Source organism: Myotis brandtii, unplaced genomic scaffold (genome assembly GCF_000412655.1).
Source record: "Myotis brandtii unplaced genomic scaffold, ASM41265v1 scaffold954, whole genome shotgun sequence".
NCBI classification, from domain to species: domain Eukaryota; kingdom Metazoa; phylum Chordata; class Mammalia; order Chiroptera; family Vespertilionidae; genus Myotis; species Myotis brandtii.
In genome coordinates this window covers 321,654-344,482 of record NW_005371937.1, presented here as the reverse complement: position 1 = coordinate 344,482, position 22,829 = coordinate 321,654, and the positions used below count along the sequence as shown (strand labels likewise).

Below are 22,829 nucleotides of genomic sequence, written 5' to 3'. Positions count from 1 at the left end.
CTCCAATATATATGTATGTGATTTGAACATATGTGGAAGAATATGTGCCCATCTGTTAGCAATGGCTACTTTGGGGAAATGGGTTGGGGAAGGAAGAGGCTTCAACTTTTTGTTTCATATAATTCTTCTCTATTTGATTTTTTAAACTTAAAAAATGTCTCTAAATATTTTGAAAAAATAAAAATCCTGGTTAGCTCTGTTATTCAGACAGACAAACCCAAACTCGGTGAAACTAAATGTCCTCCTTTGAAACCTGAACCCACCTTTCCCACCCTAGTCTTTCCCAACGCCCTGCACAAACCTTCTCTAGCACCCTGAGCATAGTCATTGCCGTCTTAAGTCAACATGTACTTGTTGAGCGTTTACTAGCTGCACTGGGAATGCATCAAAGAAGAAAACAGCTTCAGCCAAGGGGCACATCCCCTCAGCTCTCTCTGCTTTCGTTTACACCCTTTCCTGTCCTCTCTCTGTGCTCTGCAAGGCCCGCCTCTGCTAGAAGCCATCCTTTCTTCTCCCCCCTCTGAATCTTCTAGTAGTTAATCTACTTGAATCCTTTGAAGATTCATATTACCTAGACCAGTGGTCGGCAAACCGCGGCTCGTGGGCCACATGCGGCTCTTTGGCCCCTTGAGTGTGGCTCTTCCACAAAATACCATGTGCGGGCACGCACGTACAGTGCGATTGAAACTTCTTGGCCTATGCACAGAAGTCGGTTTTCGGTCTGGCTGAGTCTATTTTGAAGATGTACTGTGGATATTTGGCTCTGTTGACTAATGAGTTTGTCAACCACTGACCTAGACTAAAGGTTCTAAGGGAATAGTAATCAGATCATCTACAGTTTTGTACGTGTAGATTTCACTTATTAGTCGTAGATTTAGTAGATGCAATGAAGGTAGAGTAGGGGAACTGGTACAGGCCACACCTTCCTGAGTCAGAGAAATGCTGCATGCAACATGCAGTTCTGCAAATACCCAGGCATGAAGAGTGTGATGGAAACGCAGAGAGAGAAGTAGAGTGTTAGGGTGTTTACCAGGGAAATGGACACAGACTTGAGGGTGGGGTTTGGAAAGGCTTTCTGGGGAAGCCAAATTAGCTGGATTTGAAGGATGAGATGAGGTGCTGAGGGGGAGGGTCCCAGGTGGGAAGAAACATGGTGCACAGGAAGAAGTGAAAGATGGTGGCGGATGCTGACACCCGGAGTAAGAGGAGCAGCGTTAACAGAGGAAGCTGGAGGGGTGGGCATGGCCGTGCACACCACCTTAGTGACCTTAGGATTCATTCCACGAGTGAGGGGAGCCACTGGATGCTTTCAACTGAAGGAGGGACAGGTGGCACTTGCCTTTTAGAAAGGTCCTGCTGGCTGATGAGAGAGAGGGGTTAGACGCAGCGGTTCTCAACCTGTGGGTCCCGACCCTTTCACAGGGGTCACCTAAGACCATCAGAAAACACATATATAATTACATATTGTTTTTGTGATTAATCACTAAGCTTTAATTATGTTCAATTTGTAACAATGAAATTGGGGGTCACCACAACATGAGGAACTGTATTAAAGGGTCGCGGCATTAGGAAGGTTGAGAGCCTGGCTGTTTCTGGCAGTGCCGATCAGTATGTGCCCTGATTGTTATACAGTGAATGCTTTTCCATCAGGTTAACATTTCCATCAACACCTCTATGCCTCACTGTGCACCGAAGGGTCGAGGATTCGATTCCCAGTCAGGGCACATGCCTACGTGGAGGGTTTGATTCCCAGTCAGGGTGCATACGGGAGGCAAATGATCAATGTTTGTATCTCTCTTTCACCCTCTACCTACCTCTCTCTAAAATAAAAAAGGGGGGTGGGGAGAAACACGAGTTTCCCAAGAGAGACTACCCACTGCTCATACATATGTTATAAAGCATATGTATGGACTCCATTTTTATAATCAAGTGAACTACAATTATACACCACTACACCACTTACCAAGATGATAAAAATTAAAAAGAGTGGCAATACCTAGTGTTGCCAGGATGTTGCTTCCCTGCTGGTGAGAGTATAACTCTGTTCACCTCCATGGAAAACTGGCAGTGTCTCCTAAAAATGAACATGCCTTTACCCATCACCAGGCAATTGCATCAAAAGACATGTGCAATGAAATTCGTGGCAGCATTATTCCTAATAGCCCCAAACTAAAAAACAACAACACACTTTCACATGAATAAATAAACTGTGGTAATGTCATACTTTGGAATATAGAGTAGTTGAAAAGAAATGAACCACAGCTACACCAACAATCTAATGTAGAGCTAAAAGAAAACAGACACTAGAGAATATATGCTGTGATTCTAATGATGTAAGGGTTCAATTCAACGAATGCAACTGGAAATCAGGATGGTGGTTACCCCTGGAGAGTAAGGAGGGGGTAGAGATGGGGAAAGGGCCTGGGCATCGGTATGCCTGGGGGTGTCCATTACCTTCTGTTTATGACCTGGTGGTGTTCCATGAGTGTGTTCTGTTTGTGGTAAATCACTGAGCTGTACACTTAAGATCTGTGCACTCTTCTGTATGTCTTATATTTTAATAAAAAATAATGAAAAGCAAAGAACAGAAAACTTAAGATTTTGTCCCGAAGGAATAAAAAAAAAGAAAGATCAAGATACCAACACTGCCTCCTTCTCAGCTTTGAGTGTCTAGGATAATCGTGACTTAACCTTGGCCAGTCCTTCCTCTCTGATCTCTTCTGATGCCACGTCCTCCCCACAGCCCCCTTCCGGAACCACTACTCACCACGCCCCTCACTGGGAGGCTGTGAGGAAGTCTCCTGGAAATGTTTTAGCCTTGGTTTTAGAGACAGTCTTTATGACTTGGGTCTCTTTATGCCTCCTGGATCGTGTCTTTAGGTTAGTTATCTGACTCGCTCAGTTTGCTCTCTCCCAGAGTTCCTGAGCATTTTTTCTTTTCCACTTTCATACAGTAGGCAGATGCTTCCTCTTTACTTGCACATTTTTTTTAATTGTTTGTCATTGTTGCAGGAAATATGCTTTAATTTGCAACTCAGAACATAATACAAATAACTTGATAAAAATGTTGTCACACTGACTTAACGTGGTGCCATTGGGCAAAGATTGTTCCCACCTGAATGATGCATCCCACCTCTCGTAGCACCAGGTCCTCTGGATTCACGTTTCTACAGGGAGTTGGGCCAAGGTTGGGCAAGTTACCTTAACCTTTCTCATTTCAATGTTCTCATTTACAAGCAGGATAATAACAGTCCTCTCCTCTCAAGTTTGTTGTGATATTTAAATGAGGTAATATATGCAGATTGCCTGACATAGAAGAGCTGCTCAATACGTGAGAGTTATTCTTATAATCCCACCAAGGGCAAGGAGCACTGTGATTTGCACCTGCAGACGTCGAGGATTAAACAAGAGTGGGAGGTGCTATTCAGAGGGGTTGGTTTGTAGAGAGCAAGTGGTGAGCACTGTGCCTGGTCCTATTGGAAAAGTGGTCATTTCGCCTAAACCTCGGTCAGCTCCAGGCAAGGTCAGCCTGATTTAGGGACAATCACAGATGAAAGAGACCAGGCAACGCCGCCTTGGTTTCCTTCAGACCCAGGTGATTACATTGCTGACAAGGCTGGGGAAAGAGAGACGGGCTCCACATCGTAGAGAATCCTGTAAAATGCTGTAACAAATATATAAGAATCATATATAATTGGCACACGCTTTGTTTGAATGCAAACACTGCTGTTAAAGTGGTGCTTAAAAACAGTTTGTTGGCCTTCTCTGCGCACAGGAGAAACATTTCTCTCGTTTACACGACTCCCTTGCTTAGCAAACCCTTATTTATCCTATAATGCAAGTGTAATCTGCCCAACATGTCCAAATGCCCGCAGACTCTGCATCAGTGGAGGCTGAATCCACCAAGTTTCCGGCTGTCCCTCGTGCAGACGAGCTCAGAAAACGACCCAGTCTAGCAGGTGCGAGAGCGCGCTAAGAAAACCATTCCTCCCTCCCGTCCCCACCTCTTCCCGCTTCATGTGTTTCAGTTCTGACTCCAGGAGACAGAGGAAAAAAGACTCACAAGTGTATTCTTCGGACGTTTGAATAGTTCTTTATTGAGAAGCCACAGTTGTTCACACTTTCATAACTGTAGGCTTTATATAAGGCAAAAGCAGGATGGATCCACTAGTTTACACAGAAAGAAAGAGCTCTGCAGCGGACCCCAGGGTCGTGCAGTTACAGGTCAAAATGCAATGTACATGACAGATATAAAAAACAGGTGGAACCAAACCATTGAAATCATGGTTACAGTCTACTGAGGGAAATACCCATATCTTATTATAAACACAGGTATAGCCTAGGGTTGTAATTTAAATACTCAGTTTTTTTTACATACACGGTTATTGAAACAGAAAAGCATAATGTAACATGTAATAGGATAAAGTTGGACAGAAGACAGTTGCTCGGAACTGTGCTTGATGTGGAGTCTCGGTAGGATAACCTTTGCCATGGCAATGAGGAGGATCAACCTACAGGTACGTAGCCATCCTGTTTTGGCTAACTATGAGGAGAAAGGAAAGGGTGGTAACAAGGTCACCAGGGGTTCATTGTTTAGCTTGAAGGGAACAGAGAGAACCAAACGTTGGTTGTTGGAGCATTGCCTCTTGTTTCTCAAAAAACAAAGCGGAACTATGTGTCTTAATTAAATATTTATTATACTCATTTAAATAACTGACATCCACATACGTGAAACAAAGAAGTGAAAGTACGGGGTGAACTGGCCCTCACATCCATTCACTGTCAACGCATACACGGTACGTTAATGAAGCATCATTGGACTTTGCTGGCAAAGGGACACGCCTAGCAGTGGGACTACGTGGTCTCCATGAACAGGACTTAAAGAATGGTGCTCCAGATCGCTGTAAACATATAGTCGTGGGTCAGGAGATGGGGGGGCTTGAAGGTCATTTGCTAATCTTGATACCACAGAGCTAAAATGGCAATTGTATTGGTAAACATCTCATGGGCGTGGTGGGGGACAGAAAATTCCCTAAGGGGGTAACTAACAGACTAAGGACATGCATTGGTTACAGGGTCCAGGCCCGGGCCTTCTAATCGTCCTCTTCATCCTCCTCGTCGCTGTCCTTCATGCTGATGCCCTGCAGGCCGCCGCCCTCGCTCACTGACGCCGTGGCTTCCTCCACAGTGAGACGGTTCCGGATGGTTTCATACGTCTTGCTGTTCAAGGTCGAGTCCAGGACCCCTTGCAATCGGAAGTCCCTGTAGGTTTTCTAGGGAGGAAGAGATGCAGGGATAAGGGAGGGGAGGGACAGGACAGAGCAGGTGGGGTGTGAGAACACTGGCCGTCAGCCGCAGTCACACTTCACGCGTGGTCAAATGAAAAGCCACCACGCTCAGATTGCACTGGCACCGAAACAGACTTGTTGAGTGACAGAAAATGAGACACTGTGACAGGATACACTGTATTAGATGAGACAAAGCAAAGAACATAAGCTTGTGTTTATTCAGTTCCATAAAGGGAAATGTTCCAGAATTGTTTTGGTTCCTTTTTTTTTGGGGGGGGGGGGTCTGGTTCTTTCTCTTACGTTATTATAATAGGATATGAGAGACAGTATAAGGGGCTATTAGCATATAAATTATGGATCGAGTGATTATGGTATTTTGCGATTCGTGTTGCAGTCTGGTCTTTAGTATTTTTGAGGCTCGTAACTGCATGGCCCTCTGTCTCACTCACAAGACAGACATATGCATGTGGTGTGGGAAGCCTATTAGGCGCAGCAAGGATTGCGGGAGACGGAGCGCTAGAGCCTCGCCCGCATGTTGCAGGCATGTGACTCGTGTCTCGTCTCCTTGGGAAAGAAGCACGTCTCTTCCGCTCACAACTTCAGGGTCTCAGGGAAGAAATCTGGCCCCCTTTCAAGATGACTGGTTTGGGATTACTGTACCACAGACTCTTTCTTTGTTCCTCCAGGCAATTTCTCTCGGATTTCCTTAGGTAGCCCACGGACTGTTTTTCTAGAAATCCCTTAGCGTTAATTGAACATGACCAGAAGCATCTGGCTGTCGTCTCCTTCATAGGGAATTGCACTGAGAGAGTCTCTCTCTAGCTACCGCTCTTCCCGTCACACTGCATCTCATTTAGCTGCGAGTCTGCTGTTTGCTTCCCTACTGACGTGGGGAACTTGTTACGGGAGCGAGAGAAGGACCGGGGACACACTGCAACGCCCTCTAAAGCAGGCATAGTGTCCCGGTCCCAGTGTCAACCCCTCCTGAAGGTCATGCATTGTAATGACTGCACAGTTAACTAGCGAATGCATCCAGCTTGCAAAGGCCAATCATATAAGATGATTGACAGGATGACTCCATGTCTACTTGGCCAGCTTATACCTGCTGATCCGGCCTGATTTTTCATAGCACCTGCTTTCCCCCTGAAAAGTGACCTGGTTCTGACACTAAGTTAGAAGGTCATCCTAAGTGTGGATGGACATGCTAGCTCTCTAGGTAGCTACCTGAACTGTCTTCACCTTGAGGGGCAAAGCCAGGAGGCTGGGTAGATGTAGGTACCAGGTACCAGGCAGTTAACCTGATTTGTTTTGTACTTTTCATTTATCCTGCGGACACTTAGCATAACTTAATTGTTTTAAAAGGTGGAAAGCACTTGAGTGTTCTCCTCTTTATGCGTATTCCAGAGCTACTTTTCATTTATCCTGCGGACACTTAGCATAACTTGTTTTAAAAGGTGGAAAGCACTTGAGTGTTCTCCCCTTTATGCGTAATCCAGAGCAGTGTGTTCTCCAGCTGGGCAGGACTGCATCTCATTACTTTTCAGTCCTCCATCTTGTACTATATAAGTTCAACTAATGTTTGTCCCATGTTGGATGGATGAGGAAATGCTGCTGAATAATGAATGGCTGGGTGGATACCTACAGAGGCGGGAAAGCAAGCCAGTTACCTTCTGACGTCTGCCTCGGAGAAGGAGACTCTGGGTAACGTACTTTGTAAAGAGGAGGCGAATTCCGCCCCCCCCCCCATACTGAGGCTCTAGTTAAGGGCGGTCAGGCCCACTTTTGACAAAAGTGAAGGGGTCCTTTGACAGTGATGTTTCTGTGTCCCTCCTCTATGGTTCATGTCTTTTTTTTTTTCCAGAAGGCTAAGAATAAACCTCCTCTCTGACATATTTTTTTTTTCTTAATAAAATAGTGCTAATTCCAATATTCCCAACATAGACCTAGAGATATTAGTAGTGGGAAGATATTTTAAAATATTAAAATTAATGTCTCCTTTTCATGTCTATTCAGTAGGGTCAAACAGAAATTCCCCAAAGAGAATTTATACCCAGAAAATGGAATTCAGGTAGTCAAACAATATGGCTAAGTGAATTTGCTTTAAGGAACTGAAATAAAAAAATGTGAAAATTCTGTTGGGGCACAGTTCGAGTGGACATATTCTTCTTTAAGAGCGGCAGTGCACTGCTGTAACCTCCCCTGGGTAGACACTGCCAGATCACTCACAGATGATAATAATTACACTCAACAGAACAGTAGCTGGTTTTGTCCGCACTGGGGAGAGGAGCACCTCAGTGAAATGGTGCTAATCCGCAGGAGACTAAGAAAAGGAGGTGGGGATCGGGGAGGGGGTAGGGTAGCAGGGGTGGAGGGACCTTTGGCAAACTGTTAAGAAATATAAATTCAGCTACGTTTTATTGCTAACATATTTTGAAAGAGACTTTGAGTGAGACTTTTGCATACAACTGTTTTTAAACCTGCTACAGAGAAGCATCGAATGGAAACTGAAATGATCAAAAACGTATTTACCCCCTTCTGTGATCTTATTATTTCATGTAAACCACTGAGATTTCACGCTGAAATAATTATCATTAGTCCAAGGCACACACGCAAGAACAGGAGAAAAGCTACTTTCAGGGTATGTGATCTCACCTTTGTGAGCCTTTCCATTGGGTCGCACGCAGGCATTGTCAGAGAAACTACTTCAATTAACGACAGAACAATATTGATTTGCATCCTGATAATGATCTCAGGACATATTTTAGAAATAGCTGGGGGTAAATATTTCTATTAAATCAATTGTGGCAAAAACATATTTAATTCAACCATAAATAAAATTGGTAACTGACGTGATTAGCATCGTGGTACCAAAAGCCAGCTTTTGAAAGTATAATGCAAAGGGTGCGAAGGCCCCTGTGGTATTTTTACATGGCAAATACATAAAGTACCTTTGCAGCCTTGAAAACATGTCAAATTCTTTTCTCTTAAAATTTCCTTTGCCGTCTGAGCAATAAATGAACCATGCATCCCACAATAACTTGAGAGGTTTTTCTTGCATGAGATACTGTTGTGGAAATCATCTTGTTTTAATGTAAACCCACATTCCTTGTGTTAAGGAAGTTCTGCAGTTTGCCAATGAAACGCATTTCAGTAAGCTATTTGCAAAGAAGAAGAATGCTTTTCTTTTACCTTTACCATCCTAATTAGTGTTTTCAACTGATAAATGTGAAGCTGTAAGTCCATCCGGTCCGTCAACCAGGTGCAGATCACACTCATGGAGCTGTTGTACCATTGCTGAAAAGAGAGACAAAAGTTCTCCAGCGACACGTCATGGGCGTTTATAGAGCAGAGAGGGGCAGGCACCCCACTCCGTTCCAAGGGGAAGCAAAATGGTTAAAGAGGATTCAAGAGCATAGAGATCATGAACAATCATTGACACACAATCTCAAGAGACCAGACCAGACTAAAAGAGATGGGTCTGGACTCTGAATGTAAAACAGAATCCCTCCACTATGGACACCTCGTGTACTGTATGATCAATTCATATAGATCACACTTTCTCTTCTGATTCTCCGTTTTGTTGGTCAGTTTTACTCACTGGAGACGCAAGTCTCTGTTTATTTCCTAATGCTATTGTCTTGGTGCCCAGGAGATAGGGCTTCTCCATTGAGCTAACTGATGCCACTTACTACTTACCTTTTGAAATATCCAGCCTTCGTCTGCTAAGGACAATTCCAAGAATCATGGTTAAGAGCCTTAAAAAAATCTAGGACCAAGTTTACTTTCATTTTCCTCGCTGGGGTATTTGGATCAAGACAATGAAAGAGGGTTTCTCTTTAATGGCCAAATTATACTCTGGGCCTCTTCCGTGCCCTTACATGGGCTGTGCAATCTGTTTTAATCTTAACACCAAAAAATTATGGAAGATGAGAGAAAAAAAACCATCTAGAAATGAGCTCATTTCAAGCTGTTGAAATCATACTTCCCCTGAAGGGGGTTAAATTTTGCTTCTTGTCTGTGAAAAATGCTTGAAGCTGTGTCACTTTAGACTGCCACCCCTGTGGAGCAGGAAGTCTCTGGTGCGGTTTAATTCTGCAGCACTGCTCATATATTCATAAATCTCACTCGGAGACATATGAACAGTGTTATGAAGTGTCAGTATGAAAAAAAATCTAATCTTTTAAACTTCACCAGGTTTCATTACGCATTGCCGCTTATACCAAACAATTTACAAATAAAATGAAAAGGTGTGGATGGACCTATGGAGTTATTTATTGGGCATCTATATGAACTGGGCACAGAAAAGATGTAAAAAAAAAAAAAGAAAAGAAGAGTGGTTAGAGAATTGAGACGATGCACACGCTCATGCTAACCAACACACATACATACATATGCACACACACACACACACGCACATACACTGCACACCAGTGGGGATCTGAAAAGCATAAATAAAAACATGTTTCTGAGGGTAACTCCACCCTTTCTCACCTAAAGATCATCCAAAATCAGTTTATGCCTAACACTCACAGTTTTTCCCAAGCCTTGTTTCTGACTTAATTTTCTTAAAGAAAATTAATTTGGGTTTTTACTTGCGAGGGAGAGCTGCCAAGTTTCACCTTGCAAGAAGCGGCAGTGTCTCAGCCATGGCGCTCAGCGGCCTCTCTCAGATCTTTTATGTCTGGGCTCCTTCCTCAGCAGAGCCAACTGCGCTCTCCTTGGAGCCCAGCCGCCATCAGAGACCACACGCCCCAGTCAAGGCAGCGCCGCAGCCTCGCCGCCAACTTCTGCTCTTTTAAAGATCAGGAGGCGACGCTGTCGGGGGAGGCACCTTCTGTCCCTCCCCAGGGAGCAGGCGGTGAGGGTGGGGGTTTCTGTCTTGAGATCTGCGCTCCCCTCCGTGGAGGGGCACTTGCCGGGTCAGGCTGCTTCAGGCATGGACAGGTTTTCCCCTCTAGGAGTGAGAACATGTTACGGAAACTTTTTTTCAGGGGGGGTAGTGGTTATTGGGGTGTTTTTGGCACCTCCTGCCTTGGGATCTGGAGCCTGTGCTGTCACTGGATTTGGGTTTGTTAGGAAGAGGCCCAGGGACAGGGGTGTCACTGGGTCACTGGCGTGACCTTACTCTGGGCAACTGGGGATGCTCTTGTGTTCACCCCAAACCTCAAATTCCACATTTACTGGCTGTTTCTGACATGCAACCTGGGGACTCGGGTAACCTATTTTGAGAGTTATGAGCAATCCCTCTATAGTCTATACCCTCCACCCCCAGCTCCTGGGGATGAAAGATGACCTTCAAGGGGCCCGGATGACCTCCTGGCCAGACCTGCAAGCCCAGGGCCTTACGATGGTGCCTCTCAGGGACACAAAGAGGAATGCGGCGCTCTGGCTTCCAGGCAGAGGTGGCATTTTGCTTTGGCTGTGACAACAGGCAAAGCGGCGCTGGCTCCGCTCACTGCCAGCAAGCCTTGGGCGACATGCCTTTTCTCTTTGCTGAGAGACGTGCCACCTTCCAGGAAAAAATAACGACCCCCACCCCTGTTTTACAAGAGTGGCTCCCCTTCTTGTAAATGGCTTCGAGGGAGTAAAAAATAAACACACACAAAGGTAGAGCACCATCAGGACGCGCCCCACTGCGGAAAGGGTGGCGGGGCGGCCCCGCAGAGCGCAGCGGCTCCGTGGATCACACGCACAGATTCCCACCCCAGGAGAGCAAGCAAGCCCTGGAACATCCATTCCTCCTGGATCTCACATCCAGCAAGAGAAGTGTAAAAAGTGGATGATGCCCCATTGGCTACACATTTAAAGAGGCAAAAGGGAGAAGTCGCTCCTTCCAAACCTTCTGCTCAGGAGATGAAGTTGGCGGCCCGTTTGGCGCAGCACGGTGCTAACTTGGTTTTCTGCAAAGGCGCTTAGAGGCATTTGGATGTTGGAGAAAGCCGGAGTCACTGCCTTCTAGAACTTTAAAATGGCAGAGGGGAAAGGGACCTTTCATATTATCCTTTGCAAAGGAGAAAACAAAGGCCCAGAGAGGTGAAGCAACTGGCCCAAGGTCACACAGAGAGCGAGGCCAATTCTCCAGGATTAAGCACAGACTGAAATAGTGGCTCATCTGATCACTCCTCCCTGAGAGGCTAGAACAATGGTGTGCTCTTCAGGAGAGCTAGTCCCGTGCATCTCTTCCCAGCTTCACATCCAGGGTAGCACCTTGGTAGGCAGGAAATAGGCCATGGTGGGAATATTTACACCATGGTAATAGGCTAACGGCACAGACCAGGGCATTCTCCCTCCTGGAAAGCCCGTTGTTAAACAGTGATCAGCCAGCTCCTGGCCTCTGGGTGGCTCCTGTGCATCCTCATGCAATTTACAGGGCTTACTCGCCAGGTTTGCTTTAGTTGAGATTGATGCTAATATAGCAGATTTGTTATGATTCTTCTGAAGAGGAAATTAATACAACATTTTTAGTTCTTCCCATTTTGTTTTCTCTGTGGTTCAGATAAGCCTTTTCCAGAGATATTCTAACACCTGGGCACTACAGTTTTGGCAAAATGTTCTCTAAATCCTTAGGAATAAAAATTGTGAGCTGATGACATGCACTGAGTATTTAAGTATAATCGCGGCTCCTTTGCTGCCTGCTCTTAACTTGGGTATATTCATTGGAAACTTCCTAAGTAAGGCTATTTTATCCTAAAAAAGCACTGGAGAAATAAAATCCCAGCACCCTCGACAGCTGTACAGTATGTCCTCTGGGGATATCCTGGAAGGGTTTGGTAGTTGGAACCAGAAAGGACGCTGGTCATAGCTGTGGCCCGCAGGACAACCGGGCCCTGGGAAAGTTGGGGACTGCTCCAGGAGCAGCAACCACTTCCGAGGGCTCGAAGACGGGCTGGAGGCTAATCTAATACAGTGCCATTTAGCTCTTCTTCCTTCCATCCTACAATGTGGGCAGTAAGAGCGCAGACCTTACCTGTCCCTTGCCTGAGTTTGTGACCTTGGACAAGTTACTTACATTCTCAGAGACTCAGTTTTCTGACCAAAAAATGGGGATTAACCAGTCTTTCCTAGCCTTTTTGATGACTAAATGAAGTCACGTGCGTAAAACCCTCATCACAGTACCTGGCATGTGATAAAGGCCTCGGTAAATGCTGCCACCATCGCCACCACCACCATCACCATCGTCATCATCTTCCCCCCTCCTCTCACTCTCTCTCCTTCCTCCCTTCCTCCCAACAAACACCAGAAAACAAAGGAGAAGCAGAGCAGGCACTGGGGAAAGCCGTGTGGTGCAGGGGGAAATGATTCCTAATGCGTATCTCTGGAATGGCAAGCATAAGTCTTAAAGGACACATGGCTAGCTCTTAGCAATGCAATTCTGATAGGCCATCACCCAAACCGACTAAACCATTCTGGAGGCATAAAGCACATTTTTAAGTATGCTGATCTAGATTCAAACCCTGAGTGGGTAAGTTACAGCTTCGTCTTGGGTTGCCCCCTGTTGTCTGGGTAAGCTCAAGCAAGCGACTTGACTTTCTGACTCACTTTCCTCTCAGGGTGAATACCGGTCCCTACTTCATAGGGTTACTGCGAGCATTAAAGAGACCATTACTTTACATACAATGCCTCACAGAACAGCTGTCACATAGTAAGCACTCAACAAAATGTAGCCACCTTTGCTACTATTACTCTCAGAAATATAATAGATACTAGAGGCCCAATGAATGAAGATTCATGCAAGAATGGGCCTTCCTTCCCCTGGCTGCCGGCACCGCCTTAGCTTGGGCTGGAGCCACCTTTCTGCCTTCCCACACTGCCCAGAGGTCCGCACCGCCCCCAGCCGCTCAGCACCTGTGTATGCAAATTAACCCACCATCGTTGTTGGGTTAATTTGCATACTAACTCCTGATTGGCTGATGGGCGTCACAAAGGTATGGTCCATTTGCATCTTTCTCTTTTATTAGTGTAGATAAGTACTTTCAATATGGAGCACAAAGGCGTATTCTGGATTTATGTCTAGTAGAAGCTTAGGTCACTAACATGCAGGTATACCAGGTCACACACTCTGCCCTGCAAACACACACACCGTGCAGAGCACCCTTACACATAACATGTCTCCTCTGCAGTGTCAGGCTGCACAATAACCAAGGTTAGGGAGAAGCAAGAGAGGCAGGGTCTTTGCAAGCACAGGATTGGATACTGTCTTTAATTAATATTTTGATAGTTTGTTCCTCATGGGTTTTTGGCATTAATTCTGATTTTTTAAAATGTTGTATTACAATATTATTTTTTTGATTCCTGTATTTCTTGAAACTGAGAAGTTCCAAAATTTTGCAACTGAGAAGTGACTCATGTGCCTCCCTCCTCCCCACCCTTAGGTTCACTGTTCCCCTGGAAACTTTATCTCTAAGAGAAGCTGCAGGGTTGAGAGATAAGACAGATACTTCACACCTCACTGGACAATATAGAGTCACAGAAAATGGACCTTCATTTGGATTTGGAAGGTCCCTAATCAACAAGATGGAGCATCACTACAGTGACCATGGTCACCTCCACTTAGATCCCCATCTGGATGTTAATTTGATGTCCTAAAGAGACCTTACTGTTAATGACTCACTTGTTTTCAGAGCAAGTCATGTATCACACGAGTGGCAATGGAAACAAGGAACCGAGGCTGAAAGGAGGTAGAACTATTCATTGTGCTTCCATACTCACTAATCATGAGGGTAACTTACCCCTTAACTTACATAACCTGTCAGACCAGCCCATTCTATAAGACATCAGAGTCTACTGTTTTAAACAAAGTACTGTTTCACACAAGGTTATACACACACACACACACACACACACACACACACACTTAATAAAAATAGCTACCAAGTTGTTGAATACTGAGCCCTTACAACATGCAGACACTATGCATTCTACAAGCATTACATCCTATATAATAAAGAGCTAATTGCTAATTAGACCGAACAACAGAACGACCCTCCAGATGAAGCCGGGGCTTGAAGGGGCTTCGAGGGGGCTGTGAGGGCCGGTCGGGGCTGCGAGGGCCAAGCCCCTTGCATGAATTTCATGCATCGGGCCTCTAGTAATTACATAAGAGGTTGACACTATTAACAGCTCTGTAAAAAAGGGGGGCATAGATAAATTAAATAACTAAGTAGCCTGTTATTAAGCTCAATATTTTAAAAAACTAATGGCTTGTTTATATAGAAACAGCTCTAGTTCCCTGGGCAAAGTCATTCCGCTTGGAACTTCTCAAAGGAGAAGTGTGTGGGTAGGATAATGCTGTTGAACCTGTCTCAGAGCCAGAGCGTGGCTTGGTGTTGAACAGATTCTACTTTTTATGGGCTTAGAAAGTTGCTAAGCCCAGTGTGGGGAGTCAGGGGGATTCCCATGGAAAACCACTCAATAGCCGTAGAGGCCTGAGAGATGAGAGTCAATCACTATTGACAGTTAAGGGACATGATTAGAAGTTGGGTGGGGGTGAGGGGTGCCATTTGGTAATAAGAATCAACATATTTTTTCTTCTCCCCTGTAGCCCTGCCTGACTTACTTCCTTTTAGGTTGGTAACTCAGCAATTGCTACTGGAAAAAAGTGAGAAATTCTCACTGTGGGCAGTTTGAGTTTTCAAGGATTGAATTTTCCTAACAAAGTTTTGCAGATAAAAAGTTCTAACACTGATCAAAATTTTGATTCTGAAAACTTACACATCATAAGCTTTAAAATTGTCAGTGAACAGGGAGCGTGCAATATAGTAGAGCCTTGGGGAAATTCAGTCTCCTGTGAAATTAAAGAAGATGTCATCAGGGTGCCCTATGAGAGGGACAATATGGACAGTCTCATGAAAATAGTGTGGTGCAAAACTCAGCTCTTTCTGTGCTGCTATTTTCTTTATAGAAAAATTTTGTTGAGTGTGACATGCATGCGGTAGCGTATCACTTTCAGGAAAACACACCCACATATGCACACACTTCCAACAAGACATGTTCTCCCAGGCCTATAACTGAGGGCAATATTTTGCCCAATATCGTAAACATGAGCTCTTTTAGAAACTGAATGGTATTTGGCCTAAGGAGCAATAATTGTATCATGCACAAACACACACCTTTTTTGATCAAAAACTCGTGACTCAGTCCAATATATCTTAAGCATGAATGGGTGGAAATTCACAAGGATGTGAGTTCTATTGTTAGTTCACTTCTAAATATGTATTTCCTTTGAAACTGGCATGTTCCAGCCATTATACTGCAGGCAGGCAAAGCACTAAATGCCTGGATAGTTCCTGGCCAAACTCTAAAGAGTTGAGTCTTTATTGTCATTAATAGTCTCACGTCACAGAGTAAAGTGGTCCAGCAGCTAGCAAGAGATGGAGCCTGGACTCAAGAGCTGAGGGGCAGTGCATCCTAGTGGCTAAGAGAATGGCCTTGAACCGGGCTTCTCCTGTGTTTGATTCTTCACAAACCTGTTAACCTCTCTCTGCCTCAGTTTTCTCCTCTGTTAAGTGGGGATGGTAGTAAAAACTATGTAGGGTTGTGGGATTCAATGAGTTAACCCTTTTCGGTCCAATGTCGAGGCTGACTCAACAGACCAGGCGCTAGTAGCAGGTCCAACGTCGAGGCTGACTCGACAGACCAGGTGCTAGGAGCAGGTCCAACGTTGAGGCTGAGGTCGACACTGCAAACCGGTTCAACATTCAATCCCGTCAATTAATTTGGACCAGACTGTTTGAATTCCAAAAATAAAATTGGACCGCAAAGGGTTAATATTTGCGGAGTGTTTACAACAGTGCCACACATGCACCCATTGTTCGCTGTGATGAGCTGAACCATGAGTAAGAAAACACACCTCCCTAAGTACAAGCTCCTCAGGGCTGTGCAAAGCTTTCTGAGCAGGTTCTATTCTAAAAAGGTCTGAGCAAACAGGTCATTTGTAACCTCTGGGTAACCAACCTGAATTTCCGGACTGAAGAAGCACTGTGAATGCTGGAAGGGTTTTATCTTTTCTTTGGAAAGTACCCTTTCTCCCACTCGGTATCTTGCCCAGAGTGTTTAATGGAGAAAGGGCATTTTCTTTGTTGGCAAGGAGTCAAAGAGGAAGATAATACTTTGTGCTACACCCATGTGACAAAGTTCTTCTCTTTGCTTTTTGTGACCAAAGTGGGTTATAATTAGTTAGGAAAAAACCCCCACAGCCTATTTAAACGGATATATTGAAATACCGTAATGAAATCTTTTATGTTTGAAGCTTTCAATGCATATTTCTTCCTTACAATTTGGGCAATTTGAGAGCACGTGAAAGCATCATCCAGGGTTTCTTTACGCTTCTACCGAAGTGGCCACAGCTTCATTCACCTGAGCCGCAATTCCACAGCCGTGTCTTTCGGGTGGAAGGATGGCCAGGCTGTGGCTGCATTTGTGTTCTAACTCAGACTCCCAGAGGCGGTGCCGAAGAAACCCTGGCAGGCTCGTCTTCCTCACCAAGCGGGCAAAGCCCTGAAGGACTGCATGCAGGTTTCAGGACTCGTGAGAGCTCCCTCGGGGCTTATCTCAAAGGGCATGTCATCTGAGTGCTTCTGCCTTATTGGAGTGTTGTCATAATCCAGGATTTGATTTACCAGAACAACTGCTCCCAGAAATGGGTATTTCCCAGTTGCAGCGTCAGGACGCTCAGCTAAGAGCACAAAGACCCGGAAATCAGAGGCTACAGATTGTCGGAATGACCTGAAAGGCTGTCCCAGAGGTTCTTCGCAGTTGAGGGTGTTTTTTTCAACATCTGTAATTCTTTGAGTGCCTGAAACTCCACTTATTTAAAGTCTTGGTACAACTGTCCCAGTGCCGTGGCTCTTCAAGGTGCTAAACTCTGGACTGCATCCCCTGAAAGTCTGCACTTGATCTTAGCCAAAAGGCCGAGAAGCGATCGCATCCCCTGAAAGTCTGATGCATCCAGCCTGATGGGGAAGGCAGGTTACCCTGTTGAAAACCACGGTCCCATTGGCTATGGTTTCTATAACCTGGTGCCGAGGGTATACAGCTATGCTTTTGCCTTTAGCTTCTTCTTCTAAGAAGAGATCGTGCAAACAAAAAATAACTTTTAAAAAGTAATTTAAATTCTTTACTGCTCAAAATTTTTGCTTCTTCTCTAGGAATGTATATAGTATTTAGCTTTTGGGAGCAATATTATTTTAACCTCCTTAAAAAGTGCCTACATATTACTTTACTAATCTTTCACTAAAATAAGTCAGTGATTTTTAACCTTTTTCATCTCATGGCACACACGAACCAATGACTAAGTCTGTGGCACACCAAAAATCTCTTATTTGCCAATCTGACAGAAAAAGATATAATTTTGATTCATTCACACTGGGAGGCTATTGTGTTGGCTGATGCCATTTTTAAAGGAAAAGAGAAGACAGTGTCCCTAACTAAATAATCTTGCAGCACACCGGTAGAAAATCGCTGAAATAAGTAGTTACCTATTCAACACCAAATCTCAAGTCTCTAATCCTGAAATGTGGAGAAATACCAACCAACAAGTGTCTTGAGTATTGAGATTTCATATGAATGATCAAAATGATGACTCCATACTTGGACTCCTGACCTACTGTGCTGTGGTCTTCTAACCCAAGTCCAGTGCTGTCACTATCAGTTGCCTGTGGAGACCTATAAGGCAAGTCGAACCTGAAGGACCTTTCTGAAAGCAAATCAAGCAGGAGAGTTTACAATTCAAAGCTAAGCTCATGGGAGACTCTCTCTGGAAGACACGTTCTTTGTTTTTATAAGTGGTTTGATTAACTTGTTGGCAATATATTTTAAAATTTTTATCTATTAATTTCAGAGAGAGAGATAAAGAGAGAGGAATTTCAATTGTGGTTTGATTAACTTGTTGGCAATATATTTTAAAATTGTTATCTATTAATTTCAGAGAGAGAGAGAGATAAAGAGAGAGGAATTTCAATGTTCTGTTCCACTTATTTATGATTCATTATTTGATCTGACTGGGGATCAAGCCTGCAACCTTGGAATTGGGACAATGCTCAAACCAACTGAGCTACCTGGCTAGAGCTACTTTTTGGCAATCTTAGTAAGTTATCCAAAGCCAGACTAGAAACGAGTTTTGTTTTCTTTTTCTTTTCTTTTCTTTTTTTTTTGCCACTGCATCAATCAGATGGTATGACACCCAACTAGTCATATGTTTTCTTGCATCCTGCCCAACGCCATGTTTCAATATGGCAGGTGGTTACCTGCAAGGAGATGCGACAGTCTCTGAAAGGCTTTCTTCTCTAATACTTTCCAGTAGGTATTGCTGGACGTGGTATGCCACCTCTCAATGAAAAAACCAAGTCAAATCAACTCATATGTTTACCCAAAGACAGGAAGGCATTAATATCTCCCTAAAGCAGAAGCTGAGTCAACTCAAACAGAGATTCCACTCTGCCACCATTCCCACAACCTAAGTAAGTGCTCTATAAAAAGATGGAGATCAAGCTTTAGAGAACAGATGCAAAGTAAAAAAAAATTGAAAGCAGGATCTCCAAGAGATATCTGCACACCCATTTTCATAGCAGCATTATTGATAACAGCCAAAAGGTAGAAGCAACCTAGGTGTCCCCTGACAGATGAATAGATAAGCAAAAGGGGATATATACACACCATGGAATATTATTCAGCCTTAAAAAGTAAGAAAACCCTGCCATATGCTACAACATGGGGGAACCTTGAGGGTAGTGTACAAATAACTGAAATAAGCCAGTGAACAAAAGACCAGTGCTGTCTGATTCCCACTTCCACGCGGTATCTGGAAAGTCAAGTTCATAGAGAGACATGGGAAGGCGGTAGCCTGGGGCTGGGAAGAGGAAAATGGGAGCTATTGTTTAATGGGGACAGAGTTCAGTGTTGCAAGACGAAAAGAGTTCTGGAAACTGGTTGCACAGCAGTGTGAATGTGCTTAACACGACTGGAAGTGTACACTTTGAAATGGTCAACATGGTACATTTTATGTTTATTTTGCTATAATTAGAGCAAAAAGCTGGGAACTGAAAAGTCACTTCCCACCCTGGAAAGGAAACCGTCCGTAAGAAAGCTCAGTTATTGAGCAATAACTGGAAACACAGCCATGTCTCACAACACACCCCACATTCTTTGTCAGATGAACATGGGCATCTTATTTAATACCAGGACTGAGACAATTTCTCCAGGCCAAATTTTGAGACTGAAGAACAAAGAACAAATCTGGTACATTTGCTCAGTCATTTATTTGCTTTATTTAAAACATGCCATGGGGCCAACTTCTAAATCTGTGAAACAGAATTAAATGAAGCCCCAAGATGAAGACTGAGATCCTCATAGAGAAACGGGTCCAAACAACAAAAAAGGGCACATTTTCACACTGTCACGTCACCTCGTGTCTTCACGAAGACTCCCCTTATCAGCCCCCACCCCTGACTTGCCAAGCACAGATTTGTTCCAGCAGCGCTCAGCCCTGACACCCCATCCCTCAGCCCCAAAGGGCAGCAGCTCCCCACCCAGGAATCACTCCCACCACCACCGACTTACTAAGGTTTGGAATGTGTGCTCAGGGAGCCCTTATTCTCGGAAACAATTAAGTAGAATTAGGCTAATAATGCGAGGCTGGCAGAGCTTTTGCCCTTTGCTGAGGAATAACTCCTACATGAAACAGTTATACTAATAAAAATCATGTATTTCTTAAACGCCTCGAAATGATCTTTGCACCAAGCTCAGCAATTAGCACCGTCCCACTGAGGAGCATTCATTCCCCAGGCTGGGGGGCTAAATCTCCGTGCTCGCTCCACCATGTCCTCCTTCGGTGGAAATCCAGTCTGAGGCTTCGGGCAGGGGAGAGAATTTCTGCAAGTGGGCATGTCACACCGGGCTCAATTCCCTGGTCATTTAGAGGGTGCAAGGGACTCGGGAAGGGCTGGGTGCTCCCCGCCAGGCCCCAGTGGAGGCCCAGGCCAAGGTTTTCTTGACCCTGTTCTTGACCTTGAGGGAGGATGGGAAGAAGGCCTTTCTTCAGGTGGCCTTGTCTATGAGGGGTTTTCCCCACCACCCAAGCCCACTCTCCTCCTCAGGGGAGCTATTCATGGCCTTCTTCTGGGCCAGAAGCAATAGATGTGCCACCTCCAAGTCTGGGCAGAAAGTGACCGCTGAGCAAAAGGGGGACACAGACCCTCCTGCGGGATGCTTTGTCTCCTTGACAACACCCCAGCTGGTGGCCCAAGGAACAGACTTAATTTCTTTTCGCTCTTGCCCACCCTCCCTGCCCCATACCTCTTTCCCCCTTTCTCTCTAGACGCAAACGTACCACATCCAACATAAAGTCGCCGAAATAGCAATCTTGTCTCTGAATATATAAATTGCAAAAATTGATATGAATAAATCTGCAAGTAGCACACTGATTGTGGCACATTTTATCAAAAAACGGCGCTAGGGTGCCTGGTGGCTGGGGAGGGGGTGGTGTCATTACACGTACAGAAAAACAGCTGCAAACTCCCAGTGTGTCTACTTGGATCCGAACGGAGGCCTGACCTCCTGTTCCTTGCCATGAACCCTGAGTTCACACTCATATTTTACATGTTACAGGAAGCCCCAGCTCGCCCCAGGGGTGCTGCAAACAGACACGCAGAAGCCAGATGCAGCCCCCCTCCTGCTCCTTAATGCACCTGAAGAAGCTCGACATTCAAAAGCTGACATGCTCACAGCTTAAGGTCACTTCGGATTTTGTAAAGAGGAGGACAAAACCAGGAATGCTTCCAGGGCTGGGCTGCCAGCGGGGAGGCGGAGGGATTACAAGAAACCTGTGACTCTGCCTCTTTCTGCCTTTGCTGGTAGTTTTTTTGTGTGTGAACAAGTGCCATACAACAGATTGAGCCTCGTATAAAGGCCTGAGACTGTGCAAGGGCTCCCCGCTGGGCCTCAGCTGTGCTTGCAATTAGCAATAGGCACGGAGTGATTATTGTTGGGGTAGCGGATGGCAATGCGAAGTGACAAGTTTTATGGGGGAAGTTGGGAGTGGGGATGGTCTGCAAGTTTCTCTTTCTTTCTCTTTTCTTTCTCTTTTCTTTCTTGTTCTGCAAAAACCCTTCCTCGGGAGGCTGCAACCGCCCGTTTCAGTGAAAGCTGCTCGCCCCCCTCATCATTGAAAGGAATATTTTTCTCGGTGCTTTAGAATGCGGTTTTCTAGGTCAGAGCTTCCTTGCTGCCCTATTTAATGTCAGAAATACCCATTTGCCTCAAATTAGCAGAGATCTCGGAGTTGAGGGCAGGAGATTAAGCACACAAAATTACTCAGCAGGTGACGGTGGGGTGGATTTGGGGGTTGAGAAGTCTTTAAAACTGACTACAAGACATTATATACTTCTGACAAAGGAACGTAGTAATCCTACCTGCTTGCTTTAACCACTGTTGTTTGCCTATTATTAGGTGCTTTAATGCTCATGAGAGCAAAACTATTGCTGCTACTACTCAATTACCATAGTAACTCACACCAGTGACCTCTTAGCGCAGGGCTTCCAGCCCAGCTGAACCAATCCAGAGAGTTTGTGTCTTTTTACTTCTTTAAATAGTGACATAAACTTGGACTGGAAAGCTCCAGAGAGAGGCTACTCCCCTCTTTGTCCAGGGTAAGAACATGTTTTGAAATTTTGAGTAAGGGCCTTTCACCTTTTGAATCCAAGGTGGTTCAGAAGTTTGTGGATTCGAGCGGGGGTGGGGAACGCCTTCAACAACATTATGAAGACACCGAACAATGCCCACTAAAAAGCAAAGAGCCTGTGCATCAAAGGCAGCGGCCTCCCAGCTGCGGGAAAGCCCTGCCCCAGCCTGGGTCTCCAGCTCCTGGCCCCAAAGTTTGGGAGGAGGAAAATTGGAGAACATCACAAGCTCAAACATTTGTGATGGGGAACGTTTACTATTTTATAACATCAGTTGGGCTAAAGGCAGACAGGACAAAACCACCCAGAGGGATTTGGTTGCAAGTTTTTAAGAGGAAATAACATTAACAGTAAATTTCCCCAGCTTTGCATTTTTCACGGGCCTGTAAATGTGTATGTGAATACATACAGGCATTCTGTACACTGTGTCTGAATACGATCGGCAATCAGACTCATACAGTAACATATTAAATGCTCTGAGAAGTCCTGCAGTAAAAAAAGAACATCTCCATTTGACTTTGGTTTGTATTTTCCAAATGTATTTGACTAAAAAACAACACTTTTCCTGAGCCACCTATTAATATCTCTTAGGGTACTTATGTTCCATTGAATTCACTTTGGAGACAAAGTTCTATAGTGACATTAATAATAATAATTATCAATAATAATGAGATAAAACAGTGGTTCTCAACCTTCCTAATGCCGAGACCTTTTAATACAGTTCCTCATGTTGTGGTGACCACCCAACCATAAAATTATTTTCGTTGCTACTTCATAACTGTAATGTTGCTACTGTTATGAATCATAATGTAAATATCTGATATGCGGGATGTATTTTCATTGTTACAAATTGAACATAATTAAAGCA

The 22,829-nt window shown here is 44.7% G+C and overlaps 1 protein-coding gene and 2 long non-coding RNA genes across 12 annotated transcripts in view; 2 read left to right on the top strand and 1 right to left on the bottom strand.

Annotated features, from left to right (window-relative positions):
• The first annotated feature begins 187 nt into the window (after window positions 1-187).
• Window positions 188-15,943, top strand: LOC106724755. The gene is made up of 3 exons (XR_001360596.1): window positions 188-198; window positions 839-842; window positions 15,840-15,943. It is a non-coding gene; the product is annotated as an uncharacterized LOC106724755 (long non-coding RNA).
• Window positions 4,074-22,829, bottom strand: part of LOC102245814 (calcium-dependent secretion activator 1) — a 247,162-nt gene continuing 228,406 nt past the window's right edge. For all 10 annotated transcript variants that reach the window (XM_014533224.1, XM_014533220.1, XM_014533218.1 and 7 more), the window contains 2 exons: window positions 8,478-8,582; window positions 4,074-5,273 (listed from right to left, as the gene is read on the bottom strand). In XM_014533224.1, the coding sequence (XP_014388710.1) occupies window positions 5,094-5,273; window positions 8,478-8,582 (285 nt within the window). In that variant the 3' untranslated portion in view covers window positions 4,074-5,093. The remainder of the gene's footprint in view (window positions 5,274-8,477; window positions 8,583-22,829) is intronic.
• On the top strand, window positions 5,280-8,000 carry LOC102242954. The gene is made up of 2 exons (XR_314704.2): window positions 5,280-6,598; window positions 6,695-8,000. It is a non-coding gene; the product is annotated as an uncharacterized LOC102242954 (long non-coding RNA).